The sequence below is a fragment of the Stenella coeruleoalba genome, assembly GCF_951394435.1.
Source record: "Stenella coeruleoalba genome assembly, chromosome: 12".
In the NCBI taxonomy this organism is placed as follows: domain Eukaryota; kingdom Metazoa; phylum Chordata; class Mammalia; order Artiodactyla; family Delphinidae; genus Stenella; species Stenella coeruleoalba.
The window spans coordinates 74,009,030-74,034,207 of record NC_137158.1 but is presented as its reverse complement, the minus strand read 5'-3'; the positions used below and the strand labels follow the sequence as shown (position 1 = coordinate 74,034,207).

Below are 25,178 nucleotides of genomic sequence, written 5' to 3'. Positions count from 1 at the left end.
GGGCAAACAGAGAATAGGCAAGATGCAGGAAACTGGCTGCACAAAACTCTCGCAGATGCCCACGGAAGACTGAACGCGAGAACCCGATGAAGATGCAGGGCCAAGGTATTAATGGAAAGAAAGAAATATTGTGTGACAGGAGGAGCTCACCTGTGAAGGGCCAGAAACAGAACCCTCCATTCAAAGTAAATGATGAATTACTCAGGCTTTCACGTCTGGGGTTTGCACACAAAGGTAAAAGGCATATACTAATGTATGATATTAGGGATCTGAATTTAATGAGGGGAGCAGCTGGAAGTGACCAAGTTAAAGTCTCAGATGCATATTAAGTCAGAACAATTCAAGTGAGGGGTTTTATCTGCTGACTTCAACTTAGTTCCCACAAGTAAAGGAGAAATAACACTTATCCGGCGAACGTGCTGATCACACAGGGCTAAGAGTGAGCACAGTGGGAGATGCGGTGTCACTCAAGGTCTCCCACAGTGCTTCTCAAGTCCATCTAAAACTTAATGTTTTCTGGGGATGTACGTGGGGGGAGGGAGAGCCGAACAAGCTGATTTTAAAGTTTCTATAGAAAAATCAACAAAGACGAAAGAGCTAGAACAGTTAGGGGAAAGATTAGTGAGAAGAGATTAGAGCCTACCAGATAATAAAATATTTAGTATATAATAGTTATTGTATAGTACATTAATTGTATTGATGATATTATTGTCTATTATATAATAAAATGTATATTATGTGATTATATATTAGTTTACACACAAGAGCACACACACACACACACACATATATGTAATAGTGTTCTACTATACCTAAAGACACAGATCAATGGAATAACATAAAAAGTCAAAAAACTGATCCCTCCAAAAATAAGAATTTATTACATGGTAAAGGCGACACTTTAGTGTGAAAAAATAAATTATTCTGTAAAGGTTGTTGAGATAATTTGTTAACCATCTGGGAAAAAAAAGATATTGGATTCATATGTTACACCTGACAGCAGGATGGATCAAAGATTTTATACTAGACAACAGGAATTACAACAAAAACTCCGGAAGACACCATGGAGAATTCTTTTAATAGCTTCAGAGCAAAGAAGGTCTTTCTAAGTGTAACACACAACTTAGAAGCAGCATTTCACATCCTGACATTTAATTCCTTGCTCAAGACGCTTGAGTCCCGCCTTCTGTGATGAATTTTCAAGTCCTTTCTGCAGCTTTCAAGACTCTCAGTTATCTGGTCCTGTCCTGCCAGCCTTGACTTACTGCTTTCCTAAATAAATACGTGTTAATCAAACCACGCTTCTCACATCCTGTTTCCAAAACTGGCTCATTCTCACTTGCATTTTTCCTATGCTATTCATTGGTTAACTTATCCTTTTTCTCTTGGTTTGTGAAGCTTCTTTTCATTGAAGTTTTTTACTGAGATAATTGTAGATTCACATGTGGTTGTGATGCTTTTTGGTTAAGTATTATGATAATATATTTTTTAAAATAAATTTATTTATTTTTGACTGTGTTGGGTCTTCGTTGCCGTGCGCGGGCTTTCTCTAGTTGCGGCGAGCGGGGGCTACTCTTTGTTGCGGTGCGCAGGCTTCTCATTGTGGCGGCTTCTCTTGTTACGAAGCACGGGCTCTAGGCACACGGGCTCAGCAGTTGTGGCGCACGGGCTTAGATGCTCCACGGCATGTGGGATCTTCCTGGACCAGGGAGCGAACCCGTGTCCGCTGCATTGGAGCAGATTCTCAACCACTGCGCCACCCGGGAAGCCCAAAGTCAAAGTCTCCATCTTGAGGAACTTTCCAGTTATCAGGAAAAGCATTTTTGGACACAGGGAAGGGTTCATGCATATTCTGATTACAGTTTTCATGACTCTTATTTTGAAGTCCTGTTTATCAAAGTAATCCAAGAAAGATGGTCTTTGTACTTGTGGTGAAGTTGCATTTCTTTTCATAGTTCCATCTCCTTCCTCATCCTCACTGTTTATAACCATGGCCCCAAGTCAGACTCTAACATTGTGCTGTTATGTTCAATCACGGTCTGGGCCCCTTCACTCATCGTGCTTGTGGGCCTCATGGTGTGCACGCTTTCTGAGCTAGTCTTCACTATGGTGTGGGAATACAGCTCATCTTCATCCGAATTTTCTTCTTCCTCTTCCATTTCTCGCTCTATTCCTCATGTCTTTTAGCCTTGATTTCCATAGCTTCTGTGATCAAGTCTCTTAAAATTGATAGAGGTTTTGCATTCCTGATAAAAGGGTGCTGTAAAAGTTGTGTTGCAGTAGCTCTCTGCTCAGGATTCTTCACTAGGCACTTTTTAAAAAAATTGGTGAAATCATCAGAACAAAGTTCTGGCTTCCTGAATGTTGGTGGTGGGTTTGTGGGAATCAAAAAAATAGCCTGGGGGTCTGGCAACAGGAGGAGGAATTCCCAGAGAATCAGACTTTGAAGGCTAGCAGGATTTGACTGCAGGACTTCGACAGGACTGGGGGAAACAGAGACTCCACTCATGAAGGGCACACACAGGGTAGTGTGCGCATCGGGACGCAGGGGGAAGGAGCAGTGACTCCGTAGGAGACTGAGCCAGGCCTCCCTGTTGGTGTTGGAGGGTATCTTGCAGAGGCGGGGGGTGGCTGTGGCTCACTGCCGGGACAAGGACCCTGCCAGCAGAAGTTCTGGGAAATACTTCTTGGCGTGAGCCCTCCCGCCATTAGCACCACCAAAGAGCCTGCATGTTCCAGTGCTGGGTCGCTTCAGGCCAAACAACCCTAAATATTATGATAATATTATAACAATATCGATAGCTGACATTACACCTAGGGAACAGAAAGACACAGAAGAGTTTTAAGCAGGAGAAGGACAACAGATTTGCACACTAGAGGCTATGACCGTGGGTTGGAAGATGAACTGGAGCCAGGCTGACCACCTATGAGGCTTTTGCAGATATCTGGGTAGCACATGAGGAGGGCTTTGTTGATGACCCTGATGGGGAATGATCTGAGAGACGTCAAGGAGGAAGAAGCGACAGTCTTGGCAGCTGGACCGGACACTATTGTGCCCTGCCTTCCGTCCTCTTGGCCACTTTTTCTCTAGCCATTGCTGCAGCCGTGAGATTCATGCAGAAGTAACCTGAGAGCAACCTCGCTTTCTGTTCCCAGTGCTACACCCAGAGGAACCCACGTGGCCCACCTGTGTGCACAGCCCAGATGTGCGGGGAGTTAAGGCTTCGTGAGGTGAACCTGACAACAAACGATGAAAGCAGTGGGTAAATGCTTTCTGCTTTCCTCAGTCAGAAACATTCTAGGGCAAATTCTACCCTGTCCTCCCACAGTGCTGGCAGGCTTGAGCCTCGGTTTCCACGGGAGTGACCAATGTCAGGACACGCCCTTGTGTTCACCTTCCCTCCTTCCCTCTCTCTGCAGTCCCCCACTCCTAGTCCCTGGGATCACTGTCCAAATTCTAAAACCCTTCCTCCAAACCCTTGCCTCAGGCTCTGCTTTCAGGAGGATTCCAGGTTAAGCTGGTGACTGGTTGCATATGGGTTGGGGGGCTGGGGAAAGAAAGCAGGCAGGGATGACTCCAGAGTCTCTTGTATGGGTGACTGAACCGATAGGGGTATCACTCACTATTAATGGAATACAGGAGGAGATGGGTTTCTTTGTGTGCAGTAGAGGCAGAGAGTAGGAACAGATGCTCATCTTGCCACAGCTATTCCCATCACAATGCCTGACGCTTTGCAGGTGTTCAAAATATATTGAAGTTGTAAGTGGAGAGAGGAGGCAAACATTGGTGCTTGGTCCACATTTGTATCTATTGTTAAGTATGGACTGAAAGTTGGGCTGGGTGTTGGCCAGGTGGCTGTGAAGGGTGCTGGGATTAAAAGAGGAGATCATGTCCTATCATCTGAGAGAATTATATTTTAGTTAAACCTAGAAGACATATACAAATGTGAAATAATTTGAAGGATTTTAGAAGCAATATATATTAACAAGTAAAAAATATATATTATTTATATTAGCATGCAAAAACTAAATATAATTCACACCAAGTAATAATTACCTGGAGAAATAAAGATGAGCAGTAATCAAGGTTGGCTGAGGTTAATCTTATTGTCTTGGTTTATTTTTTATTTTTTTGGCCATGCCGTATGGCTTGAGGGATCTCATTTCCCCAACCAGGGATTGAACCCAGGCCGCAGCAGTGAAAGCCCCTAACCACTAAGCCACAAGGGAACTCCCTATTGTCTTGGTTTAGATCACTTTTCTTAATCTCATAGGGTTTTTATTTATTAATAGTGGTCAGATATGGAATGCCATAATTATAGTGAGATTTCATCGCCAACAAAGTTTCCTCTGTCTCGTATTAAACTTGATAACTTTCTTTTATGCATCTGCTGATTCTTTTGACAAGTCTCATCCAAGAGTTTAGTTTATTTCAAAAACTGGCAGTGAGTGTTTAAAACTCTGCAGAGTGGTGAAGGGGCAGCCAGCTCACTATAAAAGTCATACCAGGGGCCGCCCTGGTGGCTCAGTGGTTAAGAATTCGTCAGCCAATGCAGGGGACACGGGTTCGAGTCCTGGTCCGGGAAGATCCCACATGCCGCAGAGCAACTAAGCCCGTGCATCACAACTACTGAGCCTGTGCTCTAGAGCCCACGAGCCATAACTACTGAGCCCGTGTGCCGTAACTACTGAGCCCACGTGCCACAACTACTGAGGCCCGTGCGCCTAGAGCCCGTGCTCGGCAACAAGAGAAGCCACCACAAAGAGAAGCCTGTGCGCCGCAACAAAGAGCAGCCCCCGCTCGCCACAACTAGAGAAAGCCCGAGCACAGGAATGAAGACCCAACACAGGCAAAAATAAAAACAAATTAATTAATTAATTAAAAAAAAAAGTCATACCAGTATAACCTTCCTCTTCAATGCAAAAAAAAAAAAGAGTATAGAAACGTTTAGCTACATGTTGATACAATTCCATTGTGTTTTTAGTTTGTAATATGAAATGCAGAGCCATTTTTAAAAAGCTTCATTTGACTTGAAATCGAGTAGGCTTTGGTTAAAATTCTTTCATTTAATCATGAATGAAGATTCATGTCATGTCAGGGAAGAGTCTCCTGACATGGTACCATATCCCTCTGCTTAGTTTCTATCCTCCCTGTAGTCGGAAGCATTTAGCCTTGTCCTTCAACTTCCAGCCATTAGAGGGCAAGGCTGCTGCAGCTAACAGATTCTAAGACTTGTTTTGAGAGAGCCTGAGCGAAGCAAGCGTTTTTCCAATTACACACTATCTAATTCAATTTACAGTTATTAGAAAAACTGCCAGCCATTTCACGTTAATTTTGACATTTTCATAAGTACTTGCAATTAGAATTCAAGCTGAGATTCCGATAAATCTCTTAGACGTTTTACACTTACTTTTCCTGTCTTTAGAGTTCACGAAATATTTTTCAGAACACGTTTGGAGGTCGTTCTGCCTTTGGGGAATTTATGCTGTGTATGTAAAACAGTTGGGCAGTGAAAAAATATTACAATTTGGCAAAGCAAATTGAGGAAAACGACAGAGGTGTGCCAGGTTCTGGAAAACAAGTGTAGGATATGAGATTCAAAATTTAAAACAGATTAAATCGAGCCGTTAGTTTTTTACTTTATATAAAACTTCACTGCATAACTTCTTTGAATAGCAAGCTCCCTGGCTGCATTTAAAAAACATTATTTTAAAGAACATTTCCTGACTGCATTTAAAGTGTAGTTCTATTCATCCATGTCTTTAAATTTAGCATTTATTGTGTTTTATGAACTGGCCTGCATCTAAAGAGTGACGCACGTCTCTGGAAAAATGGCAATGGATTCTAAATGCCTCATCGGCCAAATAAGAAGATGTCTTCATGCTAAAATATTTTATTCATCAAAGTACTTACTCTGTTTTATTGCCTAAAGCACGCTTCCTAAAGTGAGATCTTAAATGTAGAGTATAATATACTCTTTGGTTTCCCACTTCAGTTTAAAAGAAAGCCTGACTTAAGACCTACACAGAGTATTCATAAACACAACAAATCTTACACTATACCATCAAGCTCCTTTAACGACATTTATTTGCACACGCCAACTAAAAGTCTACCAAACACAAAAATTCCTGAGGCGAAGGCAAATAGAGCTTTTCCAAATGTGCAGAGGATATAGAAAGTAAGCTTCTAGAAGATATGCGGGAGGTGTATCTCTCAGTAAAAATAGCTCCTGCTAATACAGACAAGAATGGATGTGTTGTTATTTCTCAGTAGTTCTCAGCCTTAGCTACATGTTGGCCTCACTTCCGGCTTTTAAAAAGTCCCAAGGCCCAGCCTGCACCCCTGACCGATTAGACCAGAATCTTTGGGTGTGGGACCCGGGCACTGGTAGTTTGAAAAGCCTCCCAGGTGATTCCAATGAGCGGCCAGGCTGAGAACCACCACCTTCATAAATATGAGCCATGTGTCCCAGCTGGGGTGCAGGGCTGAGCCCCCAGCAAGGAGGCAGCTGCAGCTGGCCGCTGACTCACAGGGAGACGCGGGGGTCCGGAGCAGATGAGCTCAGCTGACAGGTGGCCAGCGGGATGCACCTGGCTGTGCTCTGGCAGCTTGGATTTGATGCCCCTGATGGGACCTTCCATTGAGAAAGCAGGTCAGGCAAAGCTGATTTGGCAGCCCCCTCGGGGACATCTGGAGAATCGCTTCTCAGTCCCAAAGCTCCTTGCCTCCCTAAACCCTCTGCTCCGGCCAAGCTGGGTGGCTGACCATAGGGCAAGCCTCGGGCTCTCGAGCTTTTACACAAACGCTCTGCTCCTGCGGTCCTCTTGACCCTCACCCCTGCCTGAATCCGCATCCGTCCCCAAAGACTGAGCTCCCACCTCGTCCAGGAAGGCTCCCCGCAAAGATCCCACCTCTCACTGATGTTTCTTCTCCTGAATTCTCCGGTGTCTGCATCATTCTTTTGCTAATTAAACATGTCCCAGCCAATGACAACTCCTCAAGTTTGGGTCTTCTGTTGCCAGCCAGGCAGTTAGCAAGTGGAAGGGCAGTGAGGTGGCCCCCACACTGTAAATGCGCCCCCATCACCGCCCCTGCCCCTAGAGCTGCTCATCACACATGGTCCTCGCTCCATAAATACCTGCTTTTTGATTGTTTATCTCCCCCTTGATCACTGCAGTAGCCTCAGATCAACTGGAGCCCTTTTCTGCTCTGTATATTGAAGCTAAAGTAATTCTTTTCCAAAATGTAAGTTTTAGGATCCCATGTAAACATGCTCCCCCATCCCCAGCCCTGCTTTAAATCCCTTAGTGTCTCCCAGGCCTCTTGAACAAGCCCTGGGAGGTTCTGTGGGGCCCGACCCCTGCCTGCCCACACTGTGGGGTTCAGCTCTCCCTCCCTCCATCACTCACCAGGCCACTCACCGTCTCCCTCCCTCACCCCACTCCGGCCTCCCTGCTTCTTCCCCCGTGCTCACTTTGCTCCCTTCTGCCACAGGACCTTTACATGTGCTGTTCCCAAAGTCTGGATATTCTTCCTTCTCTTCTCTCCCTTCACATCTCAGTTCAACCATCACTTCTCTGACTTCTAGACTTGCCAACCACCCCATTCTATGCCTGGACAGTGGCACATCTCTCTGTGTTATAAAATGTGACGCAGTTACTATTTCACATGAATCTGTGTGGTTTGGGGATTAATACCTGTTTCCCTCTCAGGACTCTGAGCTCTGTGAGGACAGACACGGGGTCTAATTTTGCTCAGCGTTTTATTTCCAGTTATTATTGTGCTTGTCACACAGAATACTAAATCAATATTTATTGAATGAATAAATGAATGATGAATGAGTAGATGGATGGATGAATAAGTCACCCATAGGAGTAAAAATAAAATGTATGACTGGCCCCTTGGTTTTGCAGACCAGAGACAGGAAAGCCATAGTTTGGTGCCACTGCATGGCAGCATGCCACAGTGGAAAGCCAGACGTGGGCTCCCCACCGGTGGCTGGGACAAGCCAAGTTTCTAAATGCCTGTCATGCTCACAACCCCTCCACAGGCCCCTCAGTCCCCGCAGTCCTAGGTGACACTGTGGTGGGCAGGATAATAGACCCCAAAGACGTCTACACCCTTAATCCCTGGGACCTGTGAATATGGGACCTTATACAGCAAACAGGATTCTGCAGATGTGATTAACGTTACAGTCCTTGAGATGGGGAGATGATTCTAGATTATCTGGGTGGGCCCAGTCAGTTCACAGAAATCTTTAAAAGTGGAGAACCCTTCTCAGCTGGTTAGAGAAATGAGATGGAAGAAGCGAGGAGGAGAGGACTTCCCTGGTGGCGCAGTGGTTAAGAATCCGCCTGCCAACGCAGGGGACACGGGTTCGAGCCCTGGTCCGGGAAGATCCCACGTGCCGCGGAGCAACTAAGCCCGTGCGCCACAACAACTGAGCCTGTGCTCTACAGCCCGTGAGCCACAGCTACTGAGCCCGCGAGCCACAACTACTGAAGCCCGTGTGCCTAGAGCCCGTGCTCCTCAACTGCATTGAGAAGTTCACGCGCTGCAATGAAGAGTAGCCCCCACTCACCGCAACTAGAGAAAGCCCACGTGCAGCAACGAAGACCCAACACAGCCAAAAATAAATAAATTAATTAATTAAATTTAAATAAAAAAAGAAGAAGAAGGGGGAGAAATGTCAAGCTTGGGAGGTACTCAACCCACCACCAGTTACTTGGAAGCTGGGAGGGAGGGAGCCACGGTTTAAGGAGCGTAGATGCCTCTAGAGAATGAGAACAGTACACATCTGACCACCAGCAAGAAAATGGGATCTCAGGACATGGAGGCTCAACCACCCAAATGAACAGGGAAATGGGTCTTCCCCTCAAGCCTTCAAGAAGGAATCAGTTTTGGAGACTTCCCTGGTGGTCCAGGGGTTAAGAATCCCCCTTCCAATGCAGGGGGTGCAGGTTTGATCCCTGGTCGGGGAGCTAAGATTCCACTATGCCTCGCGGCCAAAAACCCAAAACAAAAAAAACAGAAGCAGTATTGTAACAAATTCAATAAAGACTTAAAAAAATGGTCCACATAAAAAAAAAAAATCTTAAAAAAAAAATCAGCTTTGCCAACACCTTGAGTCTAGCCCAGTGGGACTGGTGTCAGACTGCTGACCTATAGAACTGGAAGATTAGAAATGTCGGTAGTTTAACCCACTAAGTGTGTGGTAAATTGCTACAGCAGTAATGGGAAATTAACACAAACACTATACCTGGAGTTGACTCCATCCTGTCCCATCTGTCTGACCACGCCCTTGAACACAGCACGGATGAGACTTGTCCCAGGGGCAGCCAAACATGACCTATGGCCGGTCAGAGTGACCAAGTGGACGAACAAGTCACTCTTAGAAGCCTGAATGTGAGCTACAGAGGAACACCAGGAAGCATCCGTCGTGGGAGCAGAGAGGAGAGCACAGCAAGCGGCTGAAGTGTGTCAATAACCAGGGAACAGGGAGAAGGGAACCCCTGGGCTGACCGGGTGCCCACATAATCCGGCCGCTGGACCCGGCTCCCGTTCTGAACCACTTCTAGTTTTCCCACAGGGAGGCTGAGCTGCGCTCTGCTCTTTGCTCTTCCCACGTGGCCTGGCTCTGCGTGGCATCTCCTGGTCTTTGCTGGAAGTTGTGGCCCTTCTGTTCTCATTACCGGATACATCCTAATGATAACTCTTACTTTTCTCTTCCCCTGAGGCAACCTGAGTGGACCTGAACTCCTTGTAACTAATGCAGCCTAACACACTTCCTCATGTTCAAGGTTTGGTCTTATCCACTTAGCCTCTCGGAGTTGCCTTCCTAGTCTACACAGTAAGTCCCCTACATACGAACCTTCAAGTTGTGAACTTTCAAAGATGCGAACGTGAGTTCACATGTCCAATCAGGCAAGTTAGTTCATGTGTCTGGTGCATCCTCTACAAGTGGTTGTGCTTTTCTGTACTTCACTGTACAGTACTGTATAGAGTACAGTGGTACAGGGTCTTTATTTCAAGCCCAGGATGTCTGGAAGTAAGCGTATAAGCAGTGGTGATGTAGCTGCCGCGACTGTGCTTTTCAAGGTACTGTACTGTAAGATTAAAAATGTTTTCTTTATATCCTGTGTTTGTTTTTTACGTATTATTTGTGTGAAAAGTATTATAAACCTATTACAGTACAGTACTATTGCTATACATACCGACTGTGTTAGTTGGGTACCTAGGCTAAATTTGTTGGACTTACAAACAAATTGGGCTATGAATGTGCTCTTGGGATGGAACTCGTTCGTATGTAGGGGTCTTACTGTAAAAAGGGGTTGAAGGGGATGCCCTGGGGATGAATGCGCTAATATGGGGACAGCCCGCTGACTGCATCAAGCCACACACTTGGCTGTGTGTGTGGTTATTCGGTGACATCTCAGGTGGTGGCTGGTGGCGTTCTGTTCTCCCCTCGCAAAGGCTCCAAGCTCACGGCTCTCTCATGACCCCTCCTTTCCCCCCAAATCCCTTTGTTGTTTTCTTCTCACCTCGTGCCTCTCCTCCTTCTATGCCCATCAACTTCTCTGTCCCAAGCTCCCAGGGATACTCCCTATATTGCTAAACTGCAGAACTGGTCTTTGGTTCTAAACACACCTGCGACCCCTGCTTTCGACATACTTCAGGACAAATGGATGTCAAAGACATCTCTCTCCGGGGGGGCTCCTTTGTCCTCTGCGCGGCTCACAGCATGTCAGAGCCTGCCGGCCCGCGCACCTCTCCTCCCCACCCCTCGGGGGTCAGAACGTGCTGCTTCGGTGACTTTACAACCACGTGCCTACACCAGCTTAAGTTTCCAAGTAAATAAACACGGGAGAAATGGGTGCCAGCAGGCTAGGATCAAAACGTGTCTCCAGCTGTTGGGAACAAAGAGAAGCTGTTTCCTTAGAAACGGATTCCCAGGAGAAGGGGTCTAGTGGGGCTATCTGAGATCTCAGCAGAAGCCACATGGACCTGATGGTTCAGGACACGGCCCAGAGTAGCCTGAGCCACAAGAGAACAGCAGCCCCTGCTGGCTCCCCGGAGGAGACAAGCTCCCTGGATCTACAGAAAAAAGTGGTCTCGTGGAGCCACTGATAGAGACAGGGGTGTGAAAGCATCAATGCTGAAACGTGTTTTGTAAAGTTTCAGCTTTCAAAGCACCTCTGTATAGAATGTTCAATTGATCTTCTCAAGAAGCCTGTGATACAGGCAAGGTAATATGTTCCCATTGTACGGATGAGAAGAGTAAGGTTTGCAAAGGCTAAATCACTGGCTGAGTCACCCAGCTAGGGCAGCCGAGAGCGCAACCTAAGTACACCATGTCCTGGGCCGTTAGCTCAGCCTGCAATCATAAGCCAAATGTGAACTAGTTGGAGACAAAGAACTTTCTTACCTTCAAAGATTTGGAAAACAGAGATGTTTACTGAAATACGTAGAAAGCAGATGATCCAAATCCCTTATTCGTTTTCTTCCTTTAAGAAAAATGATGCTCTAGGGATGAAGGCACAGCCTGAGGTTTCATTCCCAGGATGGCCTCAGCCAGTCAGGACTGAGTGGAAATTTCCAGAAACGAGTATCTCATACATACACTTCCAAAGCTAAAGGATGCTCAGACTCCAAAGCTTTCAAGCAGATTAAAATGCATAGCTTTCTGAAAATTTTTGCTGACGCTGGCCAGTGTTCAGGCTTCTCCAGAATCCAAATGGGCCAACATGATTTACTGAATTCTTTATGAATTAAGAAGCTGTAAATTACCATCTTTTTTTTTTCAAACATGCATTACTTTCCACGCTTTATAGCCAAGATGAATAAACAGTATCACAGAGGCAGTTTTCTCCCTGGGAAAATGCCCTCCTCCCTCTTCCTGCTCTGCAAATGGAGGGTCACCTAGTGAAGGATGGTCTGGTGAAGTTGCAGTAAGTTTGGGTAAGGAGCCCAACTTGGTATTTTTTGGAGTCTGAAAGTGCTAAGTGCTGTCTCTGCAGAATATTTTACCATGAAACTTTCTCAGGCCAGGTTTTAGACAAGCAACAAGCACAAATCACACACGTGTAACTGACAGAGTAGAAATGGCAGGTGACTGGAAACTCATGGACTGCAAAAGGGAGTGGCTTCGGCAGGAATGAGATTCTCCCCCCTTGCTTGTAAATCACAACAGTTGCTCTTCATAAGCAGACATTCATTCTCATTAACTGCATTCTGGGTGCCAGGTATTTCCCTGCCCTGGAAATAACGCAGCCTGAACTCCAGCTGGAGAAGAGTCGCAAGTGCTGGAACGTGTCAAAGTGTGCCTGGGCTCAGATCTACCCCACCTCCTGAGTCGAAAACTGAAAAAGGACGCAGCTACATCTGCACTCTGGCTCTGGACAAAGAGAAATGAGCCTAAGAGAATTGCCTTTTCACAGCGTGGCTGCTATAAGTTGAATTTGTATCCGTTCTAGCAATAATTTATTGTAAAATTATTTCCTGATAAATACAAGTGAAGTTGGTTTGGGAAGAAACAGAAACTTTTAGAAAAATCTAATTGTTTCCAGAAAATATGGAAAACAGCTATAAGATGCTTGGGTGTTTGAAAAAAATTGTTATAACAGCTATGTCTTTGTAAAGATGTGTCAGACAAAATGATTTTGCTCAAAAAGCATGGAACTCGGCCCAGTCCTCCTCTCCCTTTACCATTCAGGAAGTCAAACATAAGGTCCAAGTGATCCAGCAACACAGCGGTGGAGTCAGGACAGCCTCTACGCCTGGCAGGACCCCTAACCCATCACTAGACCCAGGCCCTGTTCCTACATCTGTGAAATGAGAGGTTCCTCATGACCGACCTCCAGGGACCCTGCAAATCCTACGATCCCTGCGCCCTTTTCCATTTTCTTCCCAACCACCCAGCATCAGAGATGATAATATTTCAGCCCCAGAGGCCCCGGCCCTCTCTCAGCTGTATGCTAAGCAGCTCTGCAAGGCTCACGGCCAGGAGCAGAGCTGCCTGATTTTTGGCAACTGGATAAAGCAAGTGGCTTTGGAGCGCTGAGATCTGGAATCATGTGGGGACATCAGTGGACCCGTTTCGGGCGCCCCCCCCCCCACCCCGTGACTCTGTGTGTGTAGCGAGCAGGGACAGGCCTCGCCGCGAGGTCCCCCGAGGGGGTGGCCTGCCCTGCTTGCCCCCTCTGGTGCAGGGTCACCCTGCGTGCATCCCCTTTTGGGCCCTCACGCCCAGGCGGGGCCTCACTGAGGGGACCAGTTCTCCTCACAGCTGCCCTGCACCCCAGCGAGATACAAACAACACCCTCTTTTGAGAGAAACAACTGACCACCCAGGCTTGCCAAAATGAGGACAGGCTCTGAAAGGGGGCAGTTTTATTTCAAGGGTCTGATGGGACCAAGGAGATGGAATGAAAAGTTTCAGCTATTAAAAAAAAAGGCTGTAGACTGTCTTCTTCCAAATAAACAAACCATCCTTTGAACAAGAAAACAGCCCTGCTAACGGGGTCAGGCTGGAGCTGGATCATAAAGGAGTCACGTGTCCCTGGGGCCCCTCTCCACTCCTGCTCCCCTGATTTCTCCCTCTGCTGCTTTTGGGAGCCCAGTGCTCTCCTGCTGGGGTCTTGCCAAGGAATGAGCTGAGCTCATCTGACACCGGCCCTTCCCAGGACACAGTGCTTTACATTTGGAACGGGGGCCCCTGCAAATCTCTAAGGGTAGAATTCCAGGCAGGGAAATTTCCCTGGAATCTCTCATATCACAGCATAAAGGCTCTTCAAAAATATAAGAGTTGCCTCCATTACCAACTTTCAACATTTTATGGGCTTTAAAAAAAAAGACTAAACCATGAGTTTTTTTCTCGCATGTTTACACAATTTCTCTCGCTAATGATTACAGCTTATTGTTTGTGTGAAGACTATGTTATGTGGAATGATTTACAGGATGACAGGGTAGAAAAACGTACAAGATTCCCCCAACTCCATATTAACTACATTATAACTGTATTCATATTTTTTGTTGTTGTTTATTTTATTGATTAAGTAGTGTATTGAGGCTTCTACTAATTCAGCCCCTCTTCTGAGTACCAAGGACATAGATGGAACTCTGATCTTATCTTGTCCTCAAAGAGCTTATAGGCTGTTGGGAGGACAGAAGAGACGTGAAGACATTATATCACCCAGAGAAATGACATGGCCAGCCAGCGTAGAACCTGGTGGGAGCACTGAAGAAGAATATTGGGACATCCATGTACAGCTGTGTAGGTTGTGCACTGCACAACTTTGGGGTCTCCATCCCACAGACCCCATTTTCAATAGAACCCCTGGAAACTTTGAGTGTGAGGAGGCTTCTGAGACTTCAGAACAAGCACCCAGGTGTCAGATACAGGTCTAGAGCAGCAGGGAGGAGTCCTGACTCCCAGAAAGAAGGGGGAGAATTGCTGAGGATGTTTGAAGGCTCATGAGATGACACATCCCCTGCTGGGAGGAGGGCTCTGCTTTTTAGTGGAGATACGGGGGAAAGAATCACTGATTAAGGTGTGTACAATTTGCGGCAAGGGCTTAATTTCCAAAATATAAAAACACCTCATACAACTCAACAACAACAAAGCAAACAGCCCAATCAAAAAATGGGCAGAAGACCTAAGTAGACATTTCTCCAAAGAAGAAGTACAAATGGCCAATAGGTGCCTGAAAAGATGCTCAACATCGCTAATTATTAGGGAAATGCAAATCAAAACTACAACGAGGTACCACCTCACACCGGTTAGAATGGCCATCATTAAAAAGTCTACAAATAACAAATGCTGGAGACGATTTGGAGAAAAGGGAACTCTCCTACACTGTTGGTGGGAATATAAGTTGGTACAGCCACTATGGAAAACAGTATGGAGGTTCCTCAGAAAACTAAAAATAGAATTACCATATGATCCAGCAATCCCACTCCTGGGCATACATCCAGACAAAACTCTAATCCAAAAAGACACATGCACCCCTATGTTCATAGCAGCACTATTCACAATAGCCAAGACATGGAAACAACCCAAATGTCCATCAACAGATGAATGGATAAAGAAGTTGTGGTACATATATACAATGGAATACTACTCAGCCATAAAAAGGAATGTAATAATGTCATTTGCAGCAACATGGATGCAACTAGAGATTATCGTACTAAGTGAAGTAAGTCAGACAGAGAAAGACAAATACCATATGATATCACTTGTATGTGGAATCTAAAATATGACACAAATGAATGTATCTACGAAACAGACTCACGGACATAGAGAACAGACTGGTGGTTGCCAAGGGGGAGGGGTTTGGGGGATGGATGTAGTGGGCGATTGGGGTTAGCAGATGTAAGCTATTCTATACGAAATGAATAAACAACAAGGTCCTACCATATAACACAGAGAACTATATTCAGTATCCTATGATAAACCACGATGGAAAAGGATATAAAAAAAGAATGCATAAATATGTATAAATGAGTCACTTTGCTGTACAGCAGAAATTAACACAACATTGTAAATCCACTACACTTCAATAAAAAAGGGTGTGAACGATTTGGGGTTATTCATGTTACTTCCCAACTCAAAGTTACTGCAGTGCCTCACAGGGCCTTATATGATCTGTGGTCTCCAAGACTTACCTGCCACTTCCCTCTCCCCACACCTCACTCTATACCAGCCACTCTGTTCTCCCTGCTGATTTCTGAATGAGCACACAAGTGCCCACTCCAGGCCTCTGGTCCAGCTGCCCCCTCCACCAGAGCTGCATTCTCCCAACCGACCGAGTGACCAATTCCACTTCTCATTCTAATTGCTGCTTATATGCCAGATGCAATGCCTTCCCTGACCTGCTTATCAACATCGCATGGCAGCCTGTCCCTCATCTCTCCCGCTGCATGATGGATCCCTGGGACTGCCCATCCACTTTCCCGAATCACTTTTCACTTTCTGGTAGACTATGAATTTACTTATTACCTACATTATTATTTGAAGAGTGGGATTCATAAAACTTGTTTTCGTATCTTTGGTTTTTCAGCATCTTCTGCTACACTCGGTTCTAACTTCTGTAGTATCGGATTGAGCCAGGAACTCTGTAGTATATTTTGATTACATGGAAGATGCTATATGTTTTCAAAAAAACATATAATGCTAATCAGGTCCAATACAAACTAGAAAGACATTATTCCTCTAGTAAGTGGTTCTATACTCTGAATATGTACTTGCCATTGAATAAAAAAATACAGAGCCATATTCATAACATGTATTTTAAAGAAAAAGATCAGAGTTTTTGCCATCAAAAGTGAAAAAGAAAAAGAAATAAAAGTCACTTTAAAAATATACCATCAGAATATTTCATTGAAGCATTAGGTAGCTGAACAAATGCTAAACGGTGAGTGAAAAGCCTTGGTCGCTAGTGATGGCCCATCTATAACTAGTTGTGTAGCACTGGATACGATCCTTAACTTCTGTGCATCTCAGTTTTCTCAACTCTAATTGTGAATTTTAAGACATGAAAGTGACATTATCGAAAAATGCTCCATCCTCCAAACACATACGTTTATCATGCTTTTTAAAATCAAATGAGGAAACAGAAGTTCGGGCGTTGTGCTGGAACTGTGACTAACGATACTCTTCTTTAGCTCGAGGATGCTGCCGCGCACACACCAGCAGTGGGCATGGGCTCTGTGTTACATGCCAGCCGTGGAAGCAGATCTGCACAGAGCCCTCCATACATCCTTCTCTTTCTGCTGTGCCTGACAGCCCGGGACAGTCTGGGTGAACCTGACGGGCTCTCTCAGACACAGAGACCAGCATTTCAGCCTCTTTAACACTTTAGTGGCTGAGGCTCTAAGCTACTCTGCAAGTGTTTGTCAATCTAGGTCACAAACTAGTGGGAAACGCATCGTTTATTCTGGTGCTGGCGGCCAGATGCAATACTTTCATCTGTTACCAACTCCAAGCTGTGGAAACAATTACTGGGATCAAAATGAACATCCCTATGAAGCTGAGGGTCCCCAAACAAGGTCCCGAAAAGCAAACTGATTTTGCCAAGATGCCGGATTCTGTTGTGCTCTGGTGGAAAGGACCTTGGACTTGGAGTCAGAGGACCTGGAAACAGTCAGTCATGGCTGTGCTCACATCCTTTTGGAATCTCAGGGTTCTCATCTGAAAATACCCCTCCCTCATGGGACTGTCACGGGAACTGAATGGCATGAAGTATGAGGCAGTATTTTGTGACCTTTTAAGAGAAATCCCCAAACACACCAAAACGACAATAGTACTGGTCAGGATTCCCTGGGAAAGACTATTTCTTCTCTGGGGCCTAAAACCTAGCTCTAAAGACAAACTGAGGAAAACAAGATTAGAAAGTCATTTGAGAAAATGTTCGTTAAGATCTGGGTCATCTGGAAAATTAATTTTTCACTGGCAAAATCTTGCTCCCTGAGGACGTGCCCTCATCACATGGAGCTCGTGGACAGGACGGCCACGGGGAGGGGAGGGACCAGCTCTTCGATGTGACAGGACTTACCAGGTAGCGCTCTTCCTGCCTCATGCTGGGGGTACGGATCATGTGATTCTGTTCTCCTCTCCAGTCTCCAAATCGACGGAAAAAATAGTTAGATAAAAACCGGTTGACAGGGTCTCTAATGATGTTGATGTAGACAGGCTGGTCTCCTCCAAACCTATGACGCATACAAACATGGAGCTGGTTACAAGCCATCACTTCTGGAGGAAAATCAAGCCCACTTAGATGCTGGCTCCCCTCTAGGTTAATACATCATCATCAGAAGACCCTGTCCGCTCAGGTGCCAGTGCACAAACTAATCAGCAAGCAGTGTTTCCTGATGGGCACCTAGTATCCTGCGGAAGGTGCCTGTCCAGGTACCTGCTGAGAGGCGGTGAGGGCTGTGCAAACTGCGGTATTTGTCAACGTGAAGGTATAGGTACGGTCTCCTTTTCTCAGGAGGCTGCAGGTTCCTGAGGGCAGGGCCATGCTGAACTGGGTGTTGTATTTCCACCGGCCCTCGTGGAATGTTTTGACTGCCTGGTAAATTCCGAAAGCCTCGTTGGGTGAAATGGTACTTATTCTACATTCTAATTCAAACAGTCTCAGATAAGGGGCTCTGCAGGAAGTGGATAATAACAGCCAACATTTATGAAACGCTCCCTGTTCACCTTGCTGTAAATACTTTGTAACCGACTCACCGAACCCTCCCCACACCTCAGTGGAGTAGAAGTCATAATTATCCCCATTTATACGGGGTAAACGGAGGCAGGGAGCTCATAACTTGTGGCTGGGCCCGGATATGAACCCAGGCAGTCTGACTCCAGAATCTGTGCTCTGAACCATGGAAAGAAGATTCCAAAGCTGAGAAAAATAACAGTGTAACGGATAACATGAACACAACAAAAATCAATATAATTATCCTCAAATGATGGCAAGGAGTTTTAGATAAAAATAAAGCAAATATCTAAGTGTGCCATTTTAATTCCTTCCGCAAAGGGAGTAGACAAATGCACTGAATTGTGGCCCAAGAGCGAGGCCTTCACCAGGCAAAAGGATTAGGTTGGTTGAATTGGTCTTACGGATTCCTCCCCTTTCTCTTTGAACTGCCTGAAAGCAGTGACCCTGAAGGGCCTGGGAGAACTCTCCAGGCTCTGGGTCTTGCTCTGGGGACCTCCTGAGGGACCTACAGGCTTCTCTCACCCCGTGACCTTCCGATGAGGATGCCTAGACATTCTGTCAGGGGTCAGAAAGAGCTCAGAGAAAACAAACTGACACGATCCTGCTGCCACCTCTCCAGCTGGCAGACTGTTCACCTTTGAAGACCCAGCCCAGAATCACCGTCACATCCTTCCGCAGTTGACTCCCATCCTCGTGTCGATCCCTCCCTCCTCTGGCTCAAATGCTCTCTCCACTCTGTGTGTACATGTCTGCCTCTCCCATTAGACTATGGGCCTCCAGAAGCCAGGAACAATGTCCTTTAGACAGTGTGTGGCACACAGTAGGTGCTCAACCAATGAAGGCATGGTCTTAGAAGACACCATGAGTGGATGTTTCTGAGTTTGCAAGTTTCCACCACTATCACAGGGCTCTGTGGTAAAGGAAAGTAGACATAACGAGCCACCAATCGTTTTTTGTGTATTGATACACAGAATGCTTTCCCCAGGTTTTTTTGGGTTTTTTGAATGTGGACAATTTTTTAAGTCTTTATTGGATTTGTTACAATATTGCTTCTGTTTTATGTTTTGGGTTTCTGGCCACGAGGCACGTGGGATCTTAGCTCCCCAACCAGGGATTAAACCCACACCCCCTGCATCGGAAGGCGAAGTCTTAACCACTGGACTGCCAGGGAAGTCCCTCCAGGTCTTTGCATTTTAAAAGAGAATCTTCAGAGAGAAGACTCCAAAGGCACAAGGAGGGATGACTCTCCAGTGGTGTGATTTCAGGCGCCAGGATGCGTGAGTGCGATTCTGGACTCCTCGAATACACCACATCGGAAAACACACCACTCAGGAGCAGGGTTAGCCATGCCAACACGACTCTTTGTCAGATCCCAGATGTACACAAGGTGACGTTCACGCAGCTGGGCGAACAACTAACTAGTTCCAGAAATCAGCTGTGCCAACCACGGCTAACCACCATATCCTGGATGTATCCTCCTCTTTTTAATTAAATTGGGTTTCATATCTATGATAAATAGCAACTAAAGTAACAGGGTTAGGGATTAGAAAGACAAAGCCTGCATACCAGATGAGAATGCAATTCAACCCTCAAATGGCAACATGCTATTAAAAACCTCAACTGTGCTTCCATGGTCATGTGAAGAATGACTATTACCGCCAATTAGCAGAACCGCCTGGTGCGGTGAGTCCATGCACGGCTGCCCACTACGAGATGGTTTTCTCAGCCTGGTCACAGCCACCTTCCACTGAAGGCTGTAGATGAGAAGAATGACAAGGCTTGTCGAGCCGGGGCGACCTGCTCCTGTTTGCACATTGTGACCCAATGCAAGATTTCCAGAAGAAGTTTTAGACAATGTAGGAATTTATTGTCAAATAGTATCAGATACTGCAATAGCCTCTCCAGAAATTTCTAACTGTGAGAGAGGTATCTGATACGTAACTTTCCTCTTCCAGAAAATGACAGTAATGATGGTTTCAGACCACCAACCCTCAGCCTTTTTCTAGGACACACAGCTCCTTCCCAAACTGGCAAAACCTGGGGTGACATGTCAGTTACACAAAAGGGGCCAAACACCACCCATGTGTCCCTGGGCTTGAGAAGGGAAAAATGTCCCACTCTCATCCCATCCTCTCTCAGGAACAGTTTGTCTTCTCTCAGTAATTTTAAAATTCTGGTCAGAAGTCCAGGTCACCCTTGGAAGGTCTCTGGGTCACCTGAACTGACTGTTCCCCCCGCCCCTCCCCCGCCTTCCCAGGAAGCACAACGCTCTGCCTTATTCTTTTAAAACCCTTGAGAGGAGATTCCACAGCCTCCCTGTGAAGCCCATCAGTTGAGGCGTCCTTGTTACGCTCAACCAAAATTCCTAATCTTCCTTCTGTGCACGTTTCCTTTGGTTTGATCCACTCGACACAAAGGATCAGCTTCTCTTCAGATGCTTTTACAACTTTAAGCCTTCTCAGCTCCTTTAGCGTTCTCTTGCATGTGTTTCTTTTTCTTTTTTTTTTTTTTTTTTTTTTTTGCGGTACACGGGCCTCTCACTGTTGTGGCCTCTCCTGTTGCAGAGCACAGGCTCCGGATGTGCAGGCTCAGCGGCCATGGCTCAGGGGCCCAGCCGCTCCGCGGCATGTGGGATCTTCCCGGACCAGGGCACGAACCCGTGTCCCCTGCATCAGCAGGCGGACTCCCAACCTCTGCGCCACCAGGGAAGGCCATGTGTTTCTTTTTGAAATCCCTTTAGCATTTGTCTTGAGATTCATTTCCCTTAATTTTATAATCTATAGCTCTAATTTCATCTTTATCAAGTTGTTTAAAAACCTGAGCCGACCACAGCTGATGAGAGGTTCTGTGCTTTGCATGTACTGGAGAGTAGGAGAGTCAGGTCATATTTTGTCTTTCGCTTAACAACACCCCCTCTTCGCCCTTGGTCACCACAATAACCACAGCATATTTCGAGCTCTTTCCAGGCATCCTAAAATAGCAGGTATTTCCAATTTCACTGATATCTGTTCATAGGTCATATTTACCAACTCTTTAATTACCCCTGTGGGTCTCCTTCTGACCGGCTGCAAATTTACCGTATTCTGTTTTTGGCTTTTTGATGAGAAGATGAAGGTCCAAAGCAGGACATAATTCTCCAGAAATAATAACCGCATGGTTCTCACTTCTCCCATGCATTCCTGAATATCTCATTCTGAGGATTTTCTTCACCATTCGCCCCACACAGCTACCTCCATGGATCAACCCTTCAATCAACACTAGTCACCTCCCAGTAGCTACACAAAGCCCTTGGGAGAGAATTTTAGGGACACTTTCATCAGATTGCAGATGATATTCTTCCTGGGCCGTTACTGCATGTATTAAATAACAAGACTTAAGGCCAAAACTATATGCATGACTCCTCTGCAAGGCAGAAAACCATTCAAAAGTGACCGTCCCCAAATGCGTTATGTCAAATATAGCAGATTGCACTGAAGGCCATCAGACTTGAAGGAAATGTTTCAAATTTTATATTTAAGGGGGGTGGGGGGGAAATGGGCAAGTAAAGACTGAAAAAGTTTAGTAGCAGTATCAGTAAATCATGTTTACACATGAGATTTATAGGCACGGGAGGGAATAAAGTGCTGTTATATTTCCTTGCTTGAGTTTCATACCAGATGCATTGGTCCGCAAAGGATTTGTATCACGGGAGATGGGACAACATTCTGCACTGAACTAAAAGTAATTCTTTAGAGACAGAACCTGCTTACCAATACCTGTCTTTGATTCATATTTTACTTTCAATAAAGCATGAAAGTGAAAAAAAATTATTCTAGAGAGTTAAAACTATTTTGTCCTCCTACTACAGTAGAGTTTTCTGAGTGCAAACAGCTTTTGAAAGTATACATATATATAATCTTTACTTGTGCTAAAATACACGTAACATAAAATTTACCCTTTCTGCCAGTTTTAAGGGTCCAGTTCAGTGGCATCAAGTACATTCACGCTGCTGTGCCACCATCACCATCATCCAACTCCAGAATCTTCTCATCATCCCCAGCTGAAATTCTGTGCCCGGTAAACAGTAAGTCCCGTTCCCCTCCTTCCTCCTTACCCCTGGCAATTTCCATTCTACTGAAAGTATATCTGCATCTTTCACCTCTGGCCTAAAAGTAGAGGTTATTCCTGCGCTGTCACCCACATCAAAAAAGGAAGAGTGTCCCAAGGCTAGTGGCCCATGCTTTGATCCCTGGCAGTGAGGAAGGAGACACTTTGAAGTGAGAGAAAGGCCACCGTGGAAAAGGATATAGTTGTTTGGGGGGCAGCATGAGGGCTGTCTGCGGGCGGAGGAGGGGCAAGATGGTTAATTAATGGTCATTTGCTGCAGCGGGGTGGAAGGGCCACCTCCATCCTCACAACCTCATTCAGTGGACACTTTGGTCGTTGGTACCCAGGACAGAGCCTCCCATCACGAAACGCAAGCAGAGGCTGAGCTACTCTCTGCTCCCTGAGTGTCCTGAGGGAAGAGAGGTGAGGGTGGGGCAGCTGGGACACTGGAGTTAAGGTTCCTGCTGGGAGAGGAAGATGACTTGATGGAAGCCAATAGACAACAAGGAGGAAGCCCTTCGTGGTGTGCAGGGAGATGGGCTCAGGGCAAGTCCAGATCACACCACGCCCTGACGGGCCAGCCACGAGTGGGGGCTCACGGGGCAGCAGAGTCCACCTGCTGTGGAGGGAAAAGAGAAAAGGGAGGCGGAGAGCGCCATTTCCGGAAGATAAGTCCAGCCATGTCTTCACAGGATAAACTGAGAGAAGACTCTTATTCTGAAAATCAAACTTCTGGGCTCTAAGCAGGTAAAGATAGCATTCACTAAGCGCTAATATCAGTTTTATTTTGACGCTCTCTTCAGAGCTTGAGGTGTCTGTCACTATTACAAAAGATTTGCAGGACACAATTAAAATGGATGACTTTGCTAATGAGAATGAAAACAAAGTCAACATTTAGAAATAAGATGTGGAAACCCGTTTGAATTATGGAATTAGCGAGATCGGATTTGTTTTGTTAAATGATGCCATCAGAGGGCAGACTTTGTTCACATCAGTAACTAAGACCTCCCTTCAAGGGAAGAAAGAAAGTGTCCAAAACTCACATCGTGTCCTTGCACATCACACTCTACTTACTTCCGCAGCGATTGATTGATTTTTAAATGTTTTGCTTTTGCAAGTTAGTTTTGGCATTGGAGCCACCATCAGAGACAAATAAGGAAAGAGAAATGGACACAAAGAAGGGTAAGGGGGTCATGGGTGAGAAAGGAAGAGACACGGAAAAAGGTTAAGAGTAGTGGTAGTTTGAGATCAGTTAGTGTATTGATATCTCATAATTCGCTTGGGCTATTTTCATAGCATTGCGCTCTGACACAAACCTTCACAGTGTTTTCCCTGCAAGACCCAAGTTGGGGGTCGAGGGGAAATGTAGATTGGAAAAAAATTACTTCCCCCCCACTGCCAAAAAATAATCTTAGAAAACAAAATGGGGCAGGAGGGGGGAAGACAAATTGAATTGTCTGTCACAGTCTTGATGATCTAAGACATACTTAAAGAGATGATGTTGGGAAGAGGAACTTTTTCAAAAATTCTAATTCTTTAGGTGACTTCAACAACTGGGAACAGACACATGAAACCAGAGTACAAAAATATTAAACAGCCTACTTAAACATCACAACAAAGAGTAGCATCTTTTAGGCTGAGGTAATTTTGACTCACTTCTCCAGGTAGACCAGGTGAAAAACACCTGTCTGGCCTGAACTTTCAGGTAGCTCAAAAACCAAAGAGCAGTGGAAAACCGCACGAACCCAAATTGATCTGAGGTTTCTGCTGACCTCGTAGTGTTTATCTCTTCTGGCAGGGAGCCTTCCCCGAGGCAACTACAAAAGCACTCTTTTGGTCTGATAGTATTGCTTTCTATGGTTGAATTAATAAAAATGAATATGGAGAAATTGTTCCTTCTAGGTCTAAAAAAAAAAAAGAGAAAAAATGGGACAGGACAAGATGCCTAGGTTATGAATAAATGAAAGTTATTGAATCACCAAAAACTCACAGGAAAGAATTTTACATCACTCAGAGTATCTAAATTCCAGACAAGAATGCCATACTTAATGGAGAAAAAACATAAGGGGTGATTCATTTTGGTATAATGCCGTACACTTCAAGAGTTCAGAACATAAATGTACAAAAGAAGGTGTTGGGAAGGTTAGACTTTCATTCTTACATGCTGCTTCCCAGCAAGTGTTTTGCTGCATGTCAAGAATGTAAGGAAACTTAGACATAAAGCATCAATACAGAATATTAGGTTGCAGCGTCAATTCTTCTCTTAATAACCTCATTATCTTGAAACAATGCGTGTCAGCAAAGATCAGGGCAGGTGTCTTAAGAACAGCTTAATTATCTCTATGCCTTATAATTCAAAATACAGACCTCAGTTTTAAAAGTATGTGAAATCCCTCTAAACAAGTCCCAACATAGTTGTTTTTCTCTATTAATTGTGTATTTGGGGGCTTTCCTTGTATGCCCACAGTTTGCCATTTGTACCCAAGAAATTTTCCTTAAATAAAGCTATTCCCTTGAAAAAGAAAAGCTGATGGCTTAAATTCCCATGTTCAATGAGTGTAATAGTCTTGTAACGTATTAAAATTCAATGTGTCATTCTGTTTATGCTTATGGAGGTCTCGTAGCTGAGGCCCCGGGCCTTGTGCATGTGGGATGGGAAGAGAAAATGAGATTGAACCCACAGTCAGCGTGAGTTTTTTCGAGCTGATCAGGCCAGTCTCTACTTTTTCCTGCTTGAAACTCTTCACTACTGTTCCATTCCTGCTGTGCTCCCATTTCCGGGATTCCTTTCCATCCTTCTCTTTGTTCAGTTTTTGCTCAGGCTGGCTCCTGGGCCGCCAGTGCCCTTCCCCTGCGTTTGTCTAAAGCTGGACCATCCCTCAC

General features: G+C 45.4%; 1 protein-coding gene and 1 pseudogene across 3 annotated transcripts in view; both read right to left on the bottom strand.

The window, feature by feature from the left end:
- UST (uronyl 2-sulfotransferase) overlaps positions 1–25,178 on the bottom strand; it is a 297,889-nt gene that overhangs the window by 86,749 nt on the left and 185,962 nt on the right. For both annotated transcript variants that reach the window (XR_013830904.1, XM_079939954.1), the window contains exon 5: positions 17,553–17,706. Coding sequence is in view for 1 of the 2 variants with exons in the window: in XM_079939954.1 (XP_079796080.1) it covers positions 17,553–17,706 (154 nt within the window). In the remaining variant the exon portion in view is untranslated. The remainder of the gene's footprint in view (positions 1–17,552; positions 17,707–25,178) is intronic.
- LOC307195223 (serine/threonine-protein kinase 3-like) lies at positions 1,685–7,571 on the bottom strand (annotated as a pseudogene). The gene is made up of 2 exons: positions 7,439–7,571; positions 1,685–2,406 (listed from the first exon to the last, which is right to left on the bottom strand). The product of its transcript is annotated as a serine/threonine-protein kinase 3-like (transcript).